The sequence below is a fragment of the Anser cygnoides genome, chromosome 8 (assembly GCF_040182565.1).
Source record: "Anser cygnoides isolate HZ-2024a breed goose chromosome 8, Taihu_goose_T2T_genome, whole genome shotgun sequence".
In the NCBI taxonomy this organism is placed as follows: domain Eukaryota; kingdom Metazoa; phylum Chordata; class Aves; order Anseriformes; family Anatidae; genus Anser; species Anser cygnoides.
The window spans coordinates 25016026-25031115 of record NC_089880.1 but is presented as its reverse complement, the minus strand read 5'-3'; the positions used below and the strand labels follow the sequence as shown (position 1 = coordinate 25031115).

General features: G+C 42.0%; 1 protein-coding gene across 3 annotated transcripts in view; it reads left to right on the top strand.

The window, feature by feature from the left end:
* TRABD2B (TraB domain containing 2B) overlaps nt 1-15090 on the top strand; it is a 278502-nt gene that overhangs the window by 238857 nt on the left and 24555 nt on the right. Inside the window, exon 6 of one of the 3 annotated variants that reach the window (XM_067001946.1) lies at nt 1612-5370. The exons of the other annotated variants lie outside the window; for them this stretch is intronic. Within the exon in view, the coding sequence (XP_066858047.1) occupies nt 1612-1627 (16 nt within the window). The 3' untranslated portion in view covers nt 1628-5370. Of the gene's footprint in view, nt 1-1611; nt 5371-15090 lie in introns of those variants that run through there. 3 annotated transcript variants of the gene reach the window in all.

The following is a 15090-nucleotide window of genomic DNA, read 5'->3' as shown; positions in this document are numbered from 1 at the left end:
GGGCCGAGATCCCCCTGAACTCGTGGACGGGCGCCGAGGCGGCTAGCCTCGACTGCTGAGGATAGATCTCTGTTCCTAGAATAGTATTATTGTTGTTGAGATTGAAACGATTAGTAGTTTGAACTTCATTGTTCAATAATAATGAAGCAACGTTACCATAAATAGGTGGGGTAGTCTGGAATTGTGTTTAATCTCTAACACCTTTTTCAGAAAGGACAAAATACATTTTAGAAGGAACTACTGCTATTCCTGTGTATCAGAAAAGCATTGAGAAGAGTTAAACAGGACAAAGACAAAAGCTGTAAATGCCTTCAGTTACGTACAGTTTGGGTAAAGCCAGGATATTCTTGGCTTTCTGCATCTAAGATGCTAAGCACAGGTTGTTAGATGGCTCCTCTTTGAGACAACCAAAGCGATTACTTTGGGTCTTATTTTTCTGTTGTCTAGTGACAACCACAGATTTGATCCAAGCTCTTCCTTTCTTAAGGTGCTGGAGAAAAAGTGAGGCCTTAGCAGTCTAGAAGAGAGAGCTAAGACGTGGAGGGTTTTGGTGGCTCCAGAATCAATGAACTGGCAAAGAAAAGTTCATGTAAAGTACATGTAGCTGGTGCAGAGCTATCAGGAGCTACACTAGCACCTACTGGATTTCTGAAATCTGCTAGCTCCTGTTGATCTGCCTGGTGGCTCTGTGCTGACTTTTCTGAGCCCCTTCTAAAATCCCACTATCTGACTATTGGAAATACCTTCTTTAAAGCTTCATCCCTTTCTGTAAAGGACTCTGTTGTACTCAGCATGCAGAACAATGCTGTAAACACTTCAGAACTTACCCCCACATTGCCTTCATTTGCTTATTTTGTTGCCTGAGGGAAAGCATCCTGAATCTGTTTGCCCGACAACCTTCAACAGCATTCATATTTTCTTCTTATTCTGTTCGCTGTCTTTGTCGTCCCCAAATAAAGGCATTGGAATATGAACAGCTGAATCAGTATCTCATTGCTTTGCCCTGAGATGAAAAAGGGTAGCTTTTAATAGTGGGGCTTCTGCCAGTTGGCTGTCCCTGCCCCTCTCTTTCTTCAGAGAGCAAGGGAAGCTGTCTGCTTGGGGTGGGGAGAGGAGGAGACGGGAGAAAGTTTCCCTTTAGATGGATTCCAGTGAGTCGAGCAGATAAAGGGCCACAGCTGCTTCACATTTAATTGGAAACAGCCAAATTGCGAGATCAATTCAGGAAGCACCTGTGTCCAGTGATGACTCTCTATTGTTACTGAGTTCTCAGAATCAGCTCTGACCTTCTGCCATGCGCCAAGCCTTGACATACTGCACACAGTTTTCTAGGCCAGAAAAACACACGGCGGTGCTCATTTCCATCAGACTGCTCTTTCAGATATTATGCTCAATGCTGCCTTCTTTCAGAATGGGAGAATTCAGGACAGGCTTTTATTTCTGGCCATCTGAGAGTTTATTGCAAACTCTCAGAGCTCTGCTGTAGAAATTAATTAGCCTTCCTCCTTATGGTTGAACTTCCTGGCCCAGTCGAAGCAACATGTCTTTGCTATTGTAGCTTCCTTTCCTTTTTCTGAAGCAAAGCGTTTGCTTGTTCTCCTTTTTTCACAGCATTCTACAGGTGTGACCCTGGCTCCCCAGCATCAGCATTGTCTCATGATGGAAGTGTCTTTCCTCTACTGTAAATGTTTTCTTGTTCCCCATGGGATGAAAGCACACCTGATCCACACAGCAGTGCAGCCTTTTCACTCCATCGGGATCCATGACCTTCAAAAGGTGGTGTGCAGAGCTGGATGGAAAATTTTTGATGTAACTTGCCCCGTAACTCCTACTTAGTAAAAACGCCAGTTCAGCAGACATCAAAGCCCTCAGGCATCTTCCAGCAGTTGCCATGTTTGTTGGGATACCCAAGTGTCTTGTTTGGGGTGCCAGCATGGCAGGGTTCCTCCACTCTCATTCTTCCTGGACCACTTAGCTGTTAATGTTTGGGATACCCTTAGGAGAACATTAAAGTTGTGAAATAAGTAAAGTTTTATTTCTAAAAGAAAGAAGAAAAAATTGTGAGAGCTGTGGCACTTTCATTGGGAACAACTGAATTAATTAAGGAAAAAAAAAAAGACCTGGGGAGATATTAGGCCATTCTGGATCTTGTCTCTTCTGAGACTGGGAAAAATGCACACTTTTTATTTCTGTGGGTGGAATAATCTGCCCATTGGGATGCTGCAATTCTTCTTAATCTTATTGTAAACCTCTGGATCTTTCACTTGATCTGAGCCTGAAGATCACACTCCCTTCACAAGCTTCCTTGCCCTCAGAAGAAAAGCAAACCCATTATTTAGGGGTTTTCTTTGACAGCATAATTTGCAGTAAGTGGTGTATAGGGATTAAATGGGGTTCATCTGCATGCATTGGCAAATTTATTGCCTCATCTAACATTGGAGAATATAACTACTTAATGCTTAAAACATTTAGTCATGAAAATATGCACAGTACATTTTCAAGGGTTTCCCGTGTGCCTTTAGAATATCCTCCTTTGCGATTTAATTTTCTTTGTGTCTATAATTGCCTTACAGCCACAAAGCATAGGGTCTGAGCCAATCAAAGTAACTCGTAGGGGGAAAGAAATTGAAGGAAACCTCCAAGTCATGGTAAAGAAGCAAAGTCAACTTACAAGTTCTCAGCCATAGAAACTTAATTATCCTGTCACTTCCTTCCCATTGTTTAGGGCCAGTGTGTGTGCATGTTCTTTAGGCCATCTTTAAACACTGCCTGCCTTCTGAAAGAGTGGAACTTGCTACAAAAAAATAGTACTTATTTTTACTACTCATCCTGTGAAAGAGCAGGATAATTCACGGTGTTGGTGAAAGAATATGGAAGAGAACTTCTCAGGAATTTTGCTTGACCGTTTTTCCCAGTGGGGCATTCACTTTTCTCTATAGTCAGATTTTATCTTTGGAAAATTTCTAGTTTATTTAGAAAAATATTTTCGTATTCTATATGATTGTATTCCTCGGGAACTTGCACACAGAGCCACTGGGGAACCTTGGCCTGGCTCTGTTGGCTCAGAGGGCAGCTTGCTTGTTGAACTGTCATGAAGCCAGCACTATGGTTCCTAGTTTTTCAGCTGCTCTCCAGCGCGTCGGTTTTAGATCTGGTTCTCATGCTCTATAAACTAATAGTCAACTTAGAAAGCCTTGGAGACTTCAGAAGATCAGAGCTAGTTCTTTATTTCCTAGCCAAATTTTGGAATTCTTGGTTCCAGAGGGAAGTTGATTTTTCATCCTCTTTCTGCATCCAGCCAACTCTGATGCAGATCTGTTCACGCTAACATCGTTAATGTAAGATTAAAATCCTGGTCCGTAGTTGCTAGAGATAAAGCTGATCCAAACTGTACTGATATCAACATCAAGGCTTCCATATGTGCCAGTAGCTTTAGAGCAGGCATCATTAACATGAGATTATAGCTGATCGTCTCCTGTCTTTGGTTGTGAGGTGCCGTGAAAGAAACAGTAGAAAACAGAGAGCTTGCTCACATATTATTATTAGAGTCGATGTAAAAAGACTGGCTTTTCTAGAGGAGTGTCCGTGGGTGTCTTAGCTAGCTGAACTTGTTTGCAGTAGATGTCTGGCTAGTTTTAGATGTTTAATCATTTTGTGAGATGAATTCCCCTCCTATTTGGAGGACTTGGGCTCTGTGTTCAAGTGAGACAATGTCATCAGACTCATTTAAGCCTTTGGAAAAATTGCACCATCCTCTCTCCGGCGTTATATTGAAACGGGGAGATTGTGTGAATTTTCTGTTTGTGTATTCAGCCTGCACTTGTCCTGTGGATTGATGGCCTCCGTCCCAAGTGATATCAATCTGGGCTGAAGTGCAGCTGCACTTTGTAACAGCTCAAGGGGCACAAAGGTATCAAGTGGTATTGTGTGGTTTGAAAGATGTCGTTTATCTAAGGAAGTTTGTGGTCTGTTTGCTGTCACTTTGTCTAGGCAGTGCCGACTTCCCTTACCTTCACTATCATGTTGTCAGGCAAAGAGACCTCACACGTTAGGCCAGATAGCTTTTCCTCTTCCAGAGCTGACTTTTCCTTCAGCCAGGAGGTCTGTGGGTTGTGCTGCCATCAATAGAGCTACTTGATTTAGCATAAGTGTAATTACTTATAATTCTGCTTGAGGGGATCTCTTTCACATGCATGAGTTCCTAAAAATGGAACAGGGCAAGAGAGTAGTCAATGAATTTTTCATTGACACTTTTGCTCAAAATTCCTTCAAGAACACAGTCTTAGGAAAAAAAAAAAAAAAGAAAAAAAAAGTTGGGGATACAGTTTTCTGCATAGCAATACAGTGACAAATTAATTTTACATCTTCCATGAGTGTTCAGCTATTTATAGGGACATGCTTCACAGTCCAAATGGGGTTAGAAGCTCTCCAAAACAAAATTGTGTGACTGGTGACATGGCCGGATAACAACTTGCAGATCTTGTAGCAAGTTTTGAAAGGTACTTACTCTTCTGAATTGCCCCCGCAAGAAGATGGTCATTCTTACATTCACATGAAATGAAATCTTCTGCCGTTTCTTGTCTATTTCAATGCAAAATAGGCTTCTTTTTAATGACTCATGATATCTTAGCCAAGCCAAGTGACTTTACTCTGGCCCTGACCCAACTTTGGGTCTGAAATCTCTGTGTATTACTGTAGGAGAACCATGGTGAAGGATCAGACTAAGAACAATGTGTATCAGCTGCTCCTTCTAGTTAAGTGCTAGGAGCAGGAATGCCAAAGAAGTAAGTTCTTACAACATGACTAGTAAATTAAGAATAGTGAATATATGAAGCACTTGTCAGAGTGAATAACTTAAAAGCCAGAACATATTTTCATGTTGTAATCATTGAGTCATTTTTATTAGAAGTCAAAGTAAATTCCCATGTAATCTGTAATGTCGAGTTTAATTCATGCAGTAAATCATACATTGGGACTACTTTACCCAGCTCCAGATCAGATATACTTCAGAGAAGCTTTCAAGTTTTAAAACTCTTCCACAAGCTAAACTGATCTCCAGAACCTTTGGAGGTTCACCGTTCTCTGGAGCTTGTGCTCCATACAAGTGAATGTCATGCCAATATGTTTCCCATTTCCTGGGAATTAAAGTGCTGTGTTTGATGACTCAGGACTTCCCAAGAAAGCAACTCAATCACTTTGTCTGAAGCAGCCTCCAGTGTCTCAGAGGACATGTCTTCTCATGTGCATGACAGTGATTCATGATTGCAGAGTAGAGGATCAGCTCTCTTATTTTTTTTTTCCTCCCACAAACTTAATTAATAAAACAAATTTGTATTAATGGGTGTTGAAAGACTTTGGCTTTCCACCTACACTCCCAAATGCTCTACATTCCAGGAAGAATGAAAAATGGACCTGTGAAAAGAAACAGGAGGGAGGAAAAACAGGTCAGATGGAGTATATGCATATAGAGGTAATGGGAGTCAGCTGATACAATGGAAGAACATCCTTCATGAAGACAATTTCCTACAATCATGATTGCTAAAAATACAGTGATACGATATTCCAGTTTTAGAATTAATACATGCAAAGATTGGAGTGTCTGACAGGAAATGGATGTTTGGGTCTCAGCCTTGATTTCTTGTTCAGGCTGGTGTTGTGTGGACTGCAGTTGTTGTGCTTGTGTAAAACGGTTGCCACTGCGACAGACCTCTGAGCCTCCAGTCTGTCAGCAGAAGCAACTGGAGGATTTACCCTATTGTGACCACTGTGGACCTGGCAGAGCCCATCTGTCTGCCTCAGCTGTTTTCATCAGCACCAGCAATTAGCCTAAATTTACACCTAGTGCAGCTGTAGCTTCTATTGACCTCAGTGAGACAACAGTTGCTCCAAACGGGCACCAGTGTTTGTGTAAGGAGTAGCACTGGGATATTTCCCCTTTCTTTGCTGTATGGGAAGTCACACCAGCTCACATCTTTGTGAGTGCCACTCTGCAGGTCACAGTTTGCAGAGCAAATAAGACCTAATTTGGTGCTCTCGTTTGTGGATAGTAGTACAATGAATCCTATCTACTGACTCCCATGAAACACATCAACTCAAGGCAAGATTTTCCAACTAACTTGCAGTAACTCAGTGGCAAAGTCATAGAGTCCAAGTGCTTTTGTATCCAGTGCCCCGTCTGGCCACTAGATTTGAATCTCCCACCATCTGATCCCAGCTTCGCATTTCCAAATTGCTCTTGCAGAAATAAAGGCAGTCACAGAAATACTTCTGTTGAGACACCACATCTCTGTTTATGTTTGAAGGGACGATACAAATCTGGAGTCCCCAGCGATCAAAGTGCGCATTCACAGAGATGAGCCCCATGTTGTGTTTGAAGTGAGCGCAGCACTTTGAAACAAGGATGAAGCAGGAATAAATCAGGATGAAGGATGTGGGGCATTAACTACTTTACATGAAATCCCTGCTGGAAAGACATGGCCAGTGTTCCAGCGTTTTCCTTGGAGAGTGCTCAGAAGTTGCATACCAGCTTATTTGTGGAAAGCCAAACAGTTCCCCTATTGTCCTTGATATGAAACACTTCCCAGATAAACACATCCCCCTTCCATTGAGGAAAAACGATACAGCCTGTCCAGAGCTCTAACACAAGGGACTACACTGGGCTGCCGTTCAGCCTCTGTCATGTTGCTGGTTTCTGTTGGCATTGAGCTTTGCTAAAAGCTACAGTTTGTATAAATGCTAGTATCATTAAGAAAAGGCTAAGTTATTGAGTGAGACTGGGATAATCTTCAAGAGCTTAATAACGTTGTGTGCCCGCATCCTTGCGTCTCTGTTCATTATACCCCTGGAATGTAAATCCCAATCCGCACTGGCTAAGCGAGGTTCACATGGATCTCAAATACTTTTGTGGTATTGTCTCCTCCTGATTTCTGAAGGGGAAAGAATACATTGCTAGCTGACAAACTCACGTGGTTCTCTACAAGGAGAGCAGTAAACCTCTGGTGTTGTAGTGGGTTTAGATTGTAACATTGCCTGCATTTGTGGCATTTTAAATCATTGCACAAGGAATTATTCCCAACATCCATGGAGTCTACACATCAAATTCTAGCACTGGGAAGATCCAGAAATCCCTGTGTGAACGTAGGAGAGAAAAAGATTTCTGAAATCAGCAGTTTTAAGAATCAAGGCTGTCTAATGCTAGGGTAGTACTGATGGTGGTACAGTCCAGGTCTGTAGGTGGCTCTTTCTCTGCCTCTCTCATCCGGGCAGATGCAGATTTGAAGGACCGAGTTGTGCCCTAACCTCTGACCCAGCTTTGGGCACACACAGAGTTTTGCTGTGCACCCCTTTTCTTCCTCTGCAGTACCACTCCATTGCTCCAGGAGCAGCAGTCATTCTGCTCATTGACTGACAGTCAGTGGGTGCAAGAGAGCCACAGGATGGTTTTTTACAACCACTTTGCCAATGCAAACCTTGCTTTGCATTTGTGGCACAGCAATCATCTTTCTTCTCTCAGAGGCATGTGATTTCTTGCTAATGTTAAATTAATATTTTGCATGTGTATAAACTTTACGTGTTGATCATGGTTTTTGGTCACATATGAAATGGGAAGTGTAACTTCTATTAACATTTACCAGGCACAGAGGTTTTAAATCCCTGAGGCAATTTTTGAAACATCCCCCTCAAGCAGAAAGGGGATATAGAGTTGAAGCAAAGCAGAGTTAACAGAGTTTTTTATAGTTTGTTTGTTTGTTTTACAAATACAGCCATGAATTTAAGTCAGTTTTTATGTATTCAAGCATTTATTGCTGAATGGTTAACAATTCCCACTCAAATCAGTGAAAGAAAGCAAATGCCATGCATAGGCATGTTTTAAATGAAGTCATGGAGCAGGACACGTTTTATTTTTTATCAGTGGCTGGAAGGCATGTCCTTTGAGGAGAGACTGAGGATGCTTTGTTTGTCTGGTCTGGAGAAAAGAAGACTGGAAATGACAGACCTGATGAAGGCTAGGTGTCGTATGGGTTTTCTCATCATTGGACTGGTATCTAGGAAAGGGCTGAGCTCACACCTGAGCCTTTTCTCAGAAGGTCTTTCTCCTTGCTGCGTATTTTCATACAAATAAGGACATTTAATCTTTTCTGATATCTGTGCTACTTGGGATAATTCTGTTACAACGGGTTGTCGGATAGTTACTGGAGAAGGGAATAGACAGAGGGACAGACAGGCTTACGTGCAGGGTGTCATCATTTGGTTAGGAAACTGAGCTAAAAAGAGCACTGCTTGAGTAGCCTGTGCTTGAGTTCAGAATAAACTTCTCTGTCTCAGAGGGCCCGCTGGGGCAGCCCCAAGTGCTTATTCTCGTTGCAGAGAGATGAGTCAGATGAATCATTCATTCTGCGGTCGTAATTAAAACATCTTGTGTGGGTAACCTCTCAACAACACGAGGGGACAGTTTTGCAGTCCGGCCCACGCTTATCTGTCCGTAATGCTCACAAGGCTCCCAGCAGCTCAGCGTCCCTTAACCTCTGCTGTATTTCTTCTCACTTATCTTCATGTGGGGTGGGGACTTATTCCCATGGGTGGTTGGAAAGCTGGGGCATGACGGGATTTTTAACTCCCTGAGGAAAACTGTGACAGCATAGCTAGTTTAGCATTAGTTAAGCTACTAACCGCTAAACCACTGGGCAATCCCTGCCCTGTTGGGATGTGATGGGCCACGCTCAGGCCTGTCAGGAGAGCTGTAAAACCACTGGCAGCCGTGTGCTGCTCTGAGTAAATACAAGATATATCTTGGCTACTGCAGAATATGACACAGGGGTCATTTGAGTCTCCTTTTCAGTGCCTGAGACTTACCAACACATTCTTGTACAGATGTTTCCTTTGTAGAGCTGCTTCTAGTGAAAGTAGAAGATTTATATGGGGCTTTCCTGTTTCTGGTCTTGGTGTTGGCCGGTGCTTGCTTATCAATCTCACACCTGGGGTATGGAGATACCGCCTATCCAGGACTGATCTGAGCTGCCAGGGCAGACAGCCACAGCAGAAAAAAAAAAAAAAAAAAAAAAGTCAAGGGCTTTCTGTGTCTGATAGCAACACAAATTCAACCCTACTGTGGATAACAGAAACTGGAGTTCCTCTGGGGCCCTTTTATTGAAGGCAACATCCCCAACCTGCGCTGCAAATTCAACACCTAGAGGGGAAGTTAGTCTGAGGCAGGAGGAGTCCTCGCTTATTAAATGGTGAGAGAAAAAATGAAGCCCCTTACAGGTAGAACTAGCAAACAATGACACTCAGTGTGGATTAGGAAGACAGAGGCAGAAGCTGAAGGCAGGTTGCAAGCACAGAAGTGGAACCCTTGTTCCTCCAGACCCTTTGAAAATAAAGTGTATGTCCAGTGCAGGGCCGTGTGGCACAGATGGCCTGATCCCATAAGGCTGGAAGGAGGGGACAGTCTCTATAGACAGATAAGATGGTTCACTTTAATAATATATTAAAAAAAAAAAAAAAGCAATCTTAAATTACAAGATTATTCTGAGAATAAAAGAGTGATTTTGAGGTAAAAAGTCCCCTGTTAGCAAAGGAATATTGGCTTTCCTGTAATGTGAGCTGGGTTGCAGCACCTCCTCAAACCAAACCAGGTTTGGTTGTTCTGAAAATGTTCCAGCTTTCCACAGTGATAAGAGGCTAACATGACTGCTAAAACCGAAGCCAAATGCCAGGCATAGTTTTGATGGGTCTCTGACGTCCGTTAGACTTGTTAAAAGTGATATTACATGCTTTTTGTAGCTAGGCAGTGCAACAAATGCTGGTCTGCGATACCCTCTCAGAGAACTGGCACTTAGATAAAACATTTCCAGGCAAACAAACAAATACACACAGACTAAGCAAACACACACGCACATACAATGGTGGGAGGAGGATTCCTAAGTGACATACAATGCTCTGGGGACAACAAAACAAGTGGTTCTCATTTTCCTGGTGTTTCATTTACTGCCACGTGAGGTTCTCTTCATGGGAGGAGAGCTGGGCTTGATTGCTGGTATTGTGTACGCTCGTGTGTGTGCGTGTGAACAGTTTGTGTAGAAGTTGGGTTTGCTCAAGCTTGTGACAAGAGCCGTTTGTCACATTCACAAAGTGCCCCCAGTGAAGGGGGCCAATCCTCAGCCTAATTATGAGGCCTAATGAGGCCTCAGCCTCAGCCCTGCCAATCCTCAGCCTAATTTACTGCTTTTCACTGCCAAATGAAATCTGTAGACTACATGAAGAGCACCTGAGGGTGCTGATAACTCCCTGTCCAAGGAAGGCAGCTGGCTGAATTCCTCTGCTGAGGCAGCAGAAAGCCCCTGGTAGCCATGCATGGATGTTCCTTCCCTTTCCTCCGTGGGAAGATGAAGGGCACCAGAACACCCACCACTCTCCTTCCCCCTTTTCAGAAGCTCTGTAGAGGACCTAGGAAGGCTGATGTGACTTTCTGGTTTTATTCCTCATCCTGTATGAATTGTGCTGAGCTCTGAATACCTTTTCCGAATACATCTCACAGATGTCAGAAAAAAATTTCCCCTTTTTGGCTTTCATTTCCCAATGAAAGCATTCAGCAATGCCTCTCAGGGTCCTCTCCAAGGATGCAAGCAGCATCCTCTCAATATCAGAACTGGTGTTGGAGAGAAATGATGGAGCTCAGGAAAGCCCCTGCCTTGCAATGCTGCTGCAAGGCACCAGCTCGGGTCACGGAGAGTTTTCCTCTTCTAAGTAGAGCAAGACCTTGGCCCTCATGTTAGTAACTAGCTGGTGAGATTTGCCTGAATTCATTAAAAATCAATTTTTCTTGTGGCCTCAGATATTTCTAGATATTCAAACTGTATTTTAAGATCTAGTCTCATAGGTTTCAATTAACAACCAAAAAAAAATAGAATAAAGAAGCTACTTTTCTTCCCCAAGGCTTCAGCAGCAATATGCATGCTTCATTAACAAAGAATTATAATGAAGAATGGATTTGTCAGGCAGAAATGAGTATTTGATACAAGCAGTTTTATCAGCATGAGCTAATATACAGTGGGAATTCAAGTGAAACCAGGCTAATATATAGAGGCCTTTTGTGAAATCTGTTAACGTTAGATTTGATAAAACAGCGTTAGACGTTAAAGCAAGTGGAGTTTGGAGGAAGAACTCTTCTGCCTTCATTATATTTCAAGGGCTCTGTCCATTACCGTGAAGTAAAAATGCCCACAGACAGGCTGAAATGTTGTCTGAATAGGATTTCTGACAACTGTTTAGTTCTTTTCTTGGAAACACTCAGGCTTTGTGATAAAAATGATGCAGATGGGCTATAACAATATTTTGGAGAAAGGCAGCCTGGCTCCGTGTTCCTTTTTTTAGCTCAGTAGCCATTAATGGCTAAGCAGATCAGATGTTTTACCACGTCAGCTACAGAGAGGAAAAGTGGATTTGGTGTAACAGAGATGTCGGGTCTCTTACAGGCATGATCTTCTTAGGGCTGTTCGGTTCCACACTTCTGCCTGCTGCTCAGTTTAAGTGGTCTATGTCTCTCCTCTTCTAGAGATAGCAGCTGCTTATGTGCCTGCGTTATCTGTTGTCTTGTAATCTAAGAGTCTGTATTGAACAAGGTACTTAAGGAAGACAATTGACATGCTTGTACAGATCTGTGATCCACCCAGTATCTCATCCCTGCTAGAGCCCAGCTTCAAAAACATCAGGAGAAAGTGCGGAAAACAACACCAGGCTACACTGAATAGCCGGTCCCTAATATAAGTCTAAAGTCAGCAAAAATGTACTGAGTTAGGCATTTAGTACTGTGCTTGGTTGATGTCTCTGTAGAGAGTTTATTTTTAAGATGTGATGAGAAATATGTATTCCTGCAGATGTTTCCCTCTCCAGGGGATCCAGCAGAGAAAGGAAATCAGTTTCTGAAGGACAAAATCTGGGAGCAGAATTCGATTTGGATAGCAAGCAAGAAAGATACACAGAATGGTTATGTTTTAACAGTAATTCTATCAAGGAATCAAAAGTGTAGTAGCAAGTTGGGTTTGTTTGTTTGTTTGTTTTTTGTCAATCTGTTGCTTAATATTGAAACCTTGGATGACAAATACTGGGATGGAGCAAATTCATCCTTAATTTTTTTATGCTTAAACAGAAGTTCAGGAATGGTTTGGGAATAACAACACATGAGACAAGAGAGTAGTTTTTGCAACTGAGTCAGCAGACCTGCCTTTATGCTTGTCCATACAGCTCAGTGTCCCAAAAGTTGACCTCGACTGGAGAGGAGCAGACAGCCACAGACATCACGAGTGCGACTGACTTAAAATGAAATTAGGAGAGAGGTGAATTTTGGTGACTATTTCTAGTTTGGTTATGGCAGCTGGGGGAGAAAGAAGGATTTTTTCTAGACCTTTTCTTGTTTTCTTGTCTCTGGGGTCTGAGTTCATAACTGTTGAGATAAGTCATTGGTATTTGGTCATCACTGTCTAGTTTCTAAGACTCTGCCCAAACCATAAGTAAACCGTAGAACCAGAACTGGCCCCAAACCTAAGCCTGAACCAAAACTATGGAAACATCAGAATTAGACCTGAAAAAACTTAATGTTGCAGATTGGGCTGAACTGGATAAAAATGTTATGCTTTGCAAGACCTATTGAATGATGGAATTTAATTTCCAGCACCTGAAAAATCTGCTGTGTATAATTAATATGACATCACCTCAAACTAACATAGAAAGCTCTGAGATTTTATAAAGAGGAAACAGAGATTATATTGCCCGGTAATAAGTCCACCATTCTTCTTTATTAAAGTAATACACGTGTGCTTATTAAAAAGTTAGGTTAAAAAAGAAAGAGTAATATGTTTGCTCTCATTACTAATGGTTTTCAGGAAAAAAAAAAAGTGTAGAATAAAGCTTGAAAATACTCCAGTTTAATAAGAATGCAAGCCTAAAATGTTGTTTTGTGGGGTAATCACATCACTTTAGATTCATCAGAAAAACTGTGTGTTATTGGAAAAATTGGCCAGAAGTTAGGTTTTCTACTCCAGAGACAGTGCTGACACTCCAGTATTTGTTTCTGTCCAAAATCGGGGAGGAAAAGCAGAAATACTGTAAATTCATTGCAAAGTCAGCATGCAAAAATTCATTAGAAGAAGATTAAACATTGCGGTTAATGTTATGTGACAGGTCTTCCAGTGGTACATGGGCATATAGGAATTGTAATTTGAATGCCAGGCCCTTTCTGTCCTCTGTGAAGTGGACTTCCAGAACAAACCAGATTTCCCAGGGCAGCCACGTAGCTACATGATCCCACATTGAACCAGGATGCTGGAGCAGAAAATAGACTGTCTTGAGCTGTGGGACAGGTTCCTCTCCAAGCAGCTTTGAGTACAACTTCCATGAGGCAGTGAGGCTCCAAAGGCAGCAATGTTATGAGTGTTCTGCATAAACCACACTACCTAGGTATAAATAGCTTAACAATTAGCTGGCATGGTGATAGTAAGAGTGTGAAGATTTAGGGAGCAGGGTCTGAAGTGAGGCTATGAGCCCTTCTGTGTGCCATAAGGGCAGAGAAGGATCTTATTTACTTATTAACGTGGGAGATAGAAGCAAGACCGGAGAGTCAGCCCATCCTTCCTCTGTGGGCACAGCCCGTCTTCTGAGGCTGGAGCGCACTGCTCATACATCTTAACGCTAAAGAAGCATGAACAAAGGATGGTTTAGTTCAGGAACTGAACCAAAAAACAGTTGAGAAGGGGGAAATGAGTTCACAGCAAAATGAAAAGGAATATTCTGAGGACGTCTTTGAAAGCAGGGGTTGGGTTTTGTCATTTGTATTTATTAGTTGGGTTTTCCTTTTTAATTGAGATCAATTTTTAAACAAAAAAGGACACTTTGTAGCGTTTAAGTCTTTGAAAACAGAGGACTCAAAAAAAAATCAAAAGCTTTGTTCAGAAAGTGCTGAAATGAAACATTTTGACTTTTCTGAAATAAAAGGCCATTTGAAAATGTGGAAATGGCACATTACAAATGTTTTAGCTCTCTCATTTTTTCAGTAAATTCAACCACTCAAATTGCAAAAAAGTTTACATTTCTTCTGTGCCGCAGATCAGCTCCACTTTTAATGAAATGGAATAGGCAAGAAAACTTCTACACACTTCTTTCATTTTATAGTTTCTCAGACTAGGAAGGAAAACATTAAAATCCATGGGAATAGCTTGACCTCACAAGCTTTTCACTTTGTTTATGCACAGAGTTGAGTATTTGCATTTATATGTTTATACGGAGGACCAAATTCCCTCTCAGACTAAGGTCACAGTTCTTGAAAAGCAGTGGTTCTTCCCAGACAAATACTGTGATGTGGATTTTAAGTCCAGAGATACCATCCAAGTTTTGGGTGGACTGTAATCTAATTTAATTACTTAACCTAATTTAACTGATCGTGAGTTGTAGTAGACTGGTGCAAAAATGAAAACAACTTTGTTTCCAAATTCTGTTAAGAAATGGCAATGCTTTAACTGTAGCATACAGGCCTAAGGCACAGCATACTAAATAAAATAACCTCATTATAATTAAGCCAACCAGAGCTTTTTTTCAGGTGATTGAATAGCCAGGGATTTCACAGGTATTCTGTTTTGCTGTCTCTTGAGCCCAAATTCATCCTCAGCAATTTATGGCACTTGTCTGAATCAGCTCAGATAGGTTAGGACTGCATGGTCACTAAAGGAGAGGGGTGGGCATCTCCAAAGAATCCAGATGCAAATACATAGGATAAATCAGCAGCCTGGGTTTTCACCTTTTTTCCTTTGACTGTAGGGGAAGCATATGGTGATTGATTAAACAATTGGGCTGAACACCTGAAGCAGTATGGGACAAATCTAGTCCTCCGATCTCTTCTTTGGAGTTACTCTCTTTTGCAGTAAGGAATAAATAAATTCACGCTTTTGACGTGAAGGAGGTGAACTCCGTGATGGTACATACTGGTGTCACCTGGTAATGTGAGAGACCATGGCTTAGATCTGTACTGTACATCAACAGTGGGAGGCCCTATAAGCTGTGCTGGGGTGGGTTAGGATTTCTGCCTGGTTTTCTGTTCTC